The 6,760-nt window shown below is 47.5% G+C and overlaps 1 protein-coding gene across 1 annotated transcript; it reads left to right on the forward strand.

The window, feature by feature from the left end:
* The first annotated feature begins 1,156 nt into the window (after positions 1-1,156).
* HEMGN (hemogen) lies at positions 1,157-6,174 on the forward strand. The gene is made up of 4 exons (XM_062513266.1): positions 1,157-1,338; positions 3,658-3,751; positions 4,178-4,449; positions 5,569-6,174. Exons 1-4 carry the CDS (start codon positions 1,257-1,259, stop codon positions 5,676-5,678), a joined length of 558 nt encoding a protein of 185 aa, XP_062369250.1. The 5' UTR covers positions 1,157-1,256; the 3' UTR covers positions 5,679-6,174.
* Positions 6,175-6,760: the final 586 nt, after the last annotated feature.

A 6,760-nucleotide genomic window follows, 5' to 3' on the forward strand; every position in this document is an offset into this window, starting at 1 on the left:
TCTTCAACCAACCTTTGAGCTACTTTTGAATTCATGGGGGGCAGTGAGGGAAGGGATTAGGGGCACTAGCACCTAATCAGTGTGTAAGTAGTTGAGTATCTCATGGAGAAAACTGCTGATAGCAGCTGAGTATACTACAAACTGGCTGAAGAGGTATCTCTGGTCTGTGAGAGTTGTTAAACACCATATAAGCTTGAGCTTTTCTGTTCTATCCTGGCATAAGAAACTATGAAGGCAATTTTCAGGAGAGGCCAAGATTCCCCCTCATCTCACATGCACTGGTCCAGGGGCCTGGCCATTCCCACAGGGCAAGGAACAGGCTCTCAGAATGGAAGCCTTTGTACTAAGCAGCAGTTTCCCTTTTGCAGTGATTCTGGCCCTGCAGATGATCCTACAGAGGCTGCACAAGCCTGCAGGCCAGGCAGAGATGGGGGTGCAAGGGGCTACCAGCAGCTATGAGCAGCCACTTAAGGAAATCAAGGGAATGGCTGGGTCTTCCCACTGGCTTTACTGGGGCTACCCACTGCCATCCTGCTCTGTGAGTGAAGTGCTTTGTTCATAGTCCTGATCCACCAGGGACTGGACCGAAGAATCATTAGGCAGTCCTCAATATGCACAGCCAGGCTGGCATGGATTTATTATTCTGTCTGGATCCCAGGAAGCTGATGCAGCTCTTGGACAGGTAACATGGCTGTGACAGTCTCCATTCTTAGGGGGAATATGACAGCACAGCCATCCTGACCTTGTGAAGCAGGCAGTCCTGCTGTGAGGGGAGCTGGAGGGTGTCCTTTCCCACCAGCACTGCCAGGATCCTATGTAAACACCTTCAGACAGCATATGTCCCGTTTCAGACCTCTCAAGGGGTCCTTAAGGACTAAGAACGTGTCTCTGCATCTCACTCTGGAAAGCAGCAGTGAGACAGTGCCACATCCTGCCCTGCCATGTCCACTACAAAGGAGAGCTTTTGAGTCAGAGTTTAGCAGCAGTGAGTATAAATTTCCTATCTGAAGTGGAATTATTTGCAGTATAAAAGCACTAACATGTTTTGCAATCCACACAGTAGATCCTGGACAGACTCACACACCTTTGCACTGCGATAAGGGGAATATTATTACCCTCCCAGTGGTCTGGCCAGATAAGAGGTTTGGGGCGGGCAGCCTGCATTTTTTTTTCAAGCTCTCATTATGCCGCACCAGTATCTCCCGATGCTGTTTCCAGGGAACTAAGCTGCTTTCCAATTAAAACTGCAAAGAGCAATGGAGAGTTTAGGCAAAGTCCATTCTTCTTCGGACTCTTCCCTGACAACCTCTGCAGACTGTGAGGAGTATGCTGTGCCAGGTAATGATGAGAACATTCCTAAGTTGAGTTTTTGGAGAGAGGAGAGCATAGTTTTTGTTAGCAAGTGTTTCTAAGAAGGGAACTAATAATTATTAGTCTCTGCTTGGGGATGGAGAATGCACATTTAACTGTGAATACGTGTCTTTTTGCATGTTATGTTTCAGGTCACAAAGGCAGAAGCACATATAAGGGCTTTTCAACTAAAGTCCTTCAGAGAGCATCAGTAAATTGTTGGTGCGCAGACTGGCAGTACTGCCTTGTTGTTTTTATAGCTTGATATTTTTTTTCTCTTTTCATTTAAATGCTGTTTCTTTGTGTCCTCTAGTAAATATTTTTTCATCAGGATGCATATGTTTTACTGTGATCTTTCCTGCTTAGTGCTGGCAGGTGACAGCTTTGGAGCTATTGTGGGAGTGCTTTCTTGGACTAGTTAGAAGTGAATGAAGGGTGTTTTCTTAGAATGGACTGGGAAGGAGATCGATTGCAAGCACCTAAAATTGTTTTTACAGTTCTCAAGACATTTTGAAAGGAGAAGAAAATTACCTTGGCTGCAAGTGGGATGTGCAAGGGATTACATACTTCAGTAGCTGAACTGAGGCCCTGTGCAGATCTTGCTACTGCAGCTTGTAACCTCATCTTCCCAGGGAGTTTACTGCCTTTTTCTGTGTTGAATGCAGAGTCATCTGCTGCTGGCTGAGCCCTACTGTCTCTGTTACTGCCTCATGTCAAGGAACAACTTCCCATTTGTCTTGGAGTTATTCTCAACTTCCCTGAACAATGTTCAGGTCTGTCAGATATAACTTTAAAATTGACTCTGCTTTGATGAAGGCATTGAAGCATAGACCAACATAAATACTCTCCAAGCTAAATTTCTGTAAGATTATTATTAATTATCAGAAGTGTCTTGTGTAAAAGTCTACTTTGGGCCAAGACTGGCTCCTGCTGTCAGTTTTGCATTGTCCTGTCATGGAGTACAGTATTTCCTGCTTTTAATAAATACCTGGGATAAAAGAGCTCTAATCCCAACTCAGCCTCAGAAGCCTTTCTCACCTTGACACTTCTACCATCTGATCAAGGGAACAACAAAATGACAATTTTTCACTGATCTCAGTGTGAGTTGAGCCGTTTTGTGAAAAGGAGCTGGATTTGATTACATTCGGAAGGAGCAGTTCATAGTTTTGCTTTTCCACTTGTGTGGGTTTTGTTGAAACTATGAAAATCAGTTCTTTTGTGATCTCTTCAGTGTACATATGGGAAGAATTCCCTCTCCCTCAAGGCATCAGGGCAGTAGTGTTGCTCCCTTTGTCTCCTGGGATTAGGTCTCATGCTGCTTGATTTGAGACAAATTTTTATTATCAACTCTTAGGGTCTATGCTAGAAATCATCAGGGATTGCTGTCTTTTAGGACAAAGACATGGAGAAGTGAAGTACAGACCATATTTTAGGCTGGCCTTTGCCTTGGGAAGTCATTTGGAGCTCTCTGCAACCTGTGAAATGGACACTGCTTACCTTGGCCAAAGAAGGCATGTCAGCGGGTGACTGGGATCTGGAGAGTGCTCCACTCTGCTTGCGGCTGTATACAATCTGCACGTCCTGCCCAAATAATAAAGCCAGCATTGGAGCTTTCTCAGATCAGTTAGCCTTTCTTCAGCCCTGCCACGGTCTTCCTCACAGCTACAGACCAGCTTGGGCCTGTTTATGTTGTGTTTGGGACCAATTTTTCTCAACCCCAGCAGTTGTGTACTAGCCCTGTCTTGGTCTCTGGCTGGATCACCATCTCCCCACAAGGTCTCAGCCCAGTGCATGTGAGCATCTGTGTGGAAAAAGCTGTGCCCTCTGGCTCATCCTTGCCCCCACAGGGCAAAAGTTCCTTTTCTGAAGGACTGTCTGTTTGGTGGGTCAGGGCTTTCTCCTTGATTGTTAGCTAAACATCTCAATTTCAGTGATGGCCAGTTCCAGCTGTCTGGGAAAAAGGGTAACAATGGAGCTAACACGTAGAATTATCTTGTAGTCTGTACTATGTCTGATCAAAGGCACAACACACCAGGTCCCTACAGTATGGGAGTAGGTTGGACATGGACCACCCCAAGGAATTGTAACTGGAAATCTAGAGTAATTGTTAGGCTAGGACCCTGGGATTTTTGGGTGCTGTGTTATCAAATCCTACCCACTGAGGCTGTGCTGGAAGTACAGTGCTCAAGTAGTCTCATATCAAGACCCCTCCGGGACAAAAAAAAAACATGGCCTCTTGCAGCAGTGCCCTAGTACCAGGCAGGGAGGGAGCGGAATGCCATGTTAGCACTCACTTTATCTTTGTAGATGTCATCATAACCCGTCGCTTGAGGGACCGGGAGTTGCTCAGGAAAAGAAAAGCAGAAGCCCTGGAGAAAGATTCAGCTCAGTGGGTTCTGAGGTAAATCTTGCTTTTTCTGTCATACTGCTTTTGTGGTGCACTTAACCTGAGCCCAGACATGGCCCAGCCCCTCCATCCTCAGCCAATAACAGAGCCATTAGTCTTCAGTGGGGAAAGCTGACCTGTGGCCAGTAGCTGCGCAAGATCTACACAGGCACTGGGGGAGAGATGGATGGGGGGCTGGCAAGAAAACCTCAGTCATAATGTGAGGCTGAGGAAAAATTTGTTGCCCAAGGTCCTGCCCACTGGTTCAGGTGCAAAAGGCTGTTGTGCAAGGCTCAGGAGAAGGGCTGCAGAATTGCAGTTTCTGCCAGGATGAACTGGGTCACAGTCACAACAGGGGTACCCAGCAAAATTGCCTGAGAGCAGAAGGGAAAGTCCTTTGTCCTATTCCTAAGTCAACATCCCTCTGAAATCCCCTGGCAGAGACTATAAGAGCGAACAGCAAAGGAGACCCAGAAGAGCCAAAAGAGGACGGGGCCGTCAGACAGTGGTGAAGGCTGTCCTGGAGTCAGAGCCAGCAGTGGACCCCCAGCCTGACCCACAGGAGAAGGCTGAGCCAGTGCCCACTGAGCCAGCACTGCCTGAACCAGTGTATCAACAGCAGCCACCTATGCTGACCATCCAGAACATGGCTGGTGGGATGCAAGCAGTGACAGTGGAAGGGGAGCTGGCAGACAAGAGCTTGGACCCTGCTGGTGAGTTGCCGCAGAGCTGCTGGCCCCGTGGTGGCTTGGGGAGCAGTGCAGTGCTGCCTTTCCAGGACTACCAGCCAAGGGTGCCCACCTTATCCACAACGATCCCACAACATCTCCAGGGCACGGGTCCCTACCCCACAAAACTTGGGTAGCTGAGAAAGGGGGGCAGGGATGGTGGGACTGTGGGGATGGACAGCTCTCTCCAAGTCCAGGGGAGTGATAACAAGTCCACTATTGCCAGTCATTGGGATGGGGTTGTAGACCTGGTCCTTAATAACTCCTTGGCCTTGAATACTTCGGTGGTTCTGCCAAGAGCCATATTAGCACAGTGGGATATCTCTGAAGGTCTCTTCTCTGTGGAGAGAAGATGTGTTTTTTGTGGTCAGAACTGGCTGGGGGAGCCAAAGCTCAGACATGCTCTGTCCACAGTCCATCCAGTTTCAGTACTGACACTGAGATGGTGGGAGAGAAGAGTGGGCACTGGGACAAGGAGGGGGTGTCTGCAGACAACTAAACCCTTGAAACCTGCCAGGACTGAGGCATGGAGGTCTGAATGGCAGGCTGGTGTCTGGGCTCAAAAAATCAACTTACAGCTACCGCAGCAGGAGCTGCTCCCAGATCTTGCATGGGAAGAGTCGAATACTTTCAATTTAGCAGTCAGTGGATCAAACATGCAGGTAACTTTAAAACCAGGAAAACCTAGGATCTCCTTCAGAGGTGATTGCAACCCTCAACTACTACATTTCCAGCAATGTCTGTGCAGTGGGAAGAAAAGGCCTGCTGCTGCAAGGCATGTGGTGTGGCCTTGTGCCATGGAAAAAAGCTAATCTGTGTCCTGGGTTCTGGGCTGGGTGTCCAGCCTCCAGCCCTGAGGTCCTGAAATGGGCAATCACCAGGGTTATGGTTATTGCCTCTGGATTTAAACCCACCAGTGATTTACCTTCTCCAACTCCCTTCCCCAGCTGGGACTGCCTTTGAAAAGCAGACAATCCACAATGAGCTGCCTAACAGCTTCTCCAGGCAATCGCAGGAGACTCACCAAGGTGTCTTTAACATGGGACAGAGGGGTAATGCATGAGAACCCAGTATGAAATTATCTGTCTCTTACATGCCTCATAGGTGAAGAGGATGTGCTGAAGCCAGCAGAAGCAGATGTACTAGAAGAGTTGAATACTCCTCTGGAAAATGACCACCAGGATAATGAATACATCCCACATATTCTGTATTAACTTTCTGATTTTTTGGGGATATTTTTTTACTTTGACCTTTACCTCACTTACTTGATAAGTACAGCACAGTCATTTTGAGCAGCTGCTTTCTTGAGAGTCATAAAGCCCATATTCTCCTTGTCACTCTGCTTTCTATGCTTCTTCTAGGATACAGAGGCAGCCCCTAGGGAGTTGCCTGTGTCTTATGAGCCCCCTGGTCTCTCTGCAAACAGGCTGTTTTACTTGGGCCCCTGGAAGGCTTCACAGTGATCTGCCACACTACAGTTCAGTTGTACAGTCCAGCATCCATCTGTGCTTCTGAAATAAATTTATTTGTATAAATGTGAGTGGCATTGCAAAGCTAACACCCACCATGATATTTAGCTGTCTGGAGAAGCCCAGCTTGGGCTTTTTACTGCACCCCATAAACCCTATCACCCTTTGCACTGTTACTTTTAGTCTGAAAGTTTTTCTCATAGCCTGTTTTCCTCTGCAATAAACATCTTTCTTTCCTAAAGCTGGAAATATATATGTTTTTCTTAATTTCTGGGCAGCTTTTCTCTGACCTTGTGAGACAGACAAAAGGTAGTTGAAAACAGATGAGTGCATTGGGCTGAAACTTGGTTGAATTATACACTTATATCAGGAAAACACCATTTGGAGCAAAGACAGGAGACACTCTGCCCAGTCATTGTCTTCCTGGCTCCCCAGTCTTCACACAGGATTCCTCCTGAAGCCAGGAGGTAATGGGACACCCTGTGTCTCTCCCCATGTTTTGGGTGTTGTGGTCCTTGTAGCTATGCATAGCAAGGGAAGAGGCTCTCTTACATTCCTGTAATATGCTGACACAGAAGATTCTCCTCCTCTTGAGGAGGAGTGGAGATCATATTGCCATTGTCTGACTTCCCAAGGGCCTCTCTCCCAGAGCATAAGGCTGAGGGCACCCTTGATTTGGGGAAATATTTTATGGCTCTGGAGCCCTCAAGGCTCTCTATCACAGCATGTGTGACATCTAGCTGGTGACACCAGTAAGAGTCTCTCCAGTGACAGGATGGACACCCTTGAACACCCCATGCCTGCTTTGGTCCCAGGGATATCACATG

The sequence above is a fragment of the Cinclus cinclus genome, chromosome Z (assembly GCF_963662255.1).
Source record: "Cinclus cinclus chromosome Z, bCinCin1.1, whole genome shotgun sequence".
In the NCBI taxonomy this organism is placed as follows: Eukaryota; Metazoa; Chordata; class Aves; order Passeriformes; family Cinclidae; genus Cinclus; species Cinclus cinclus.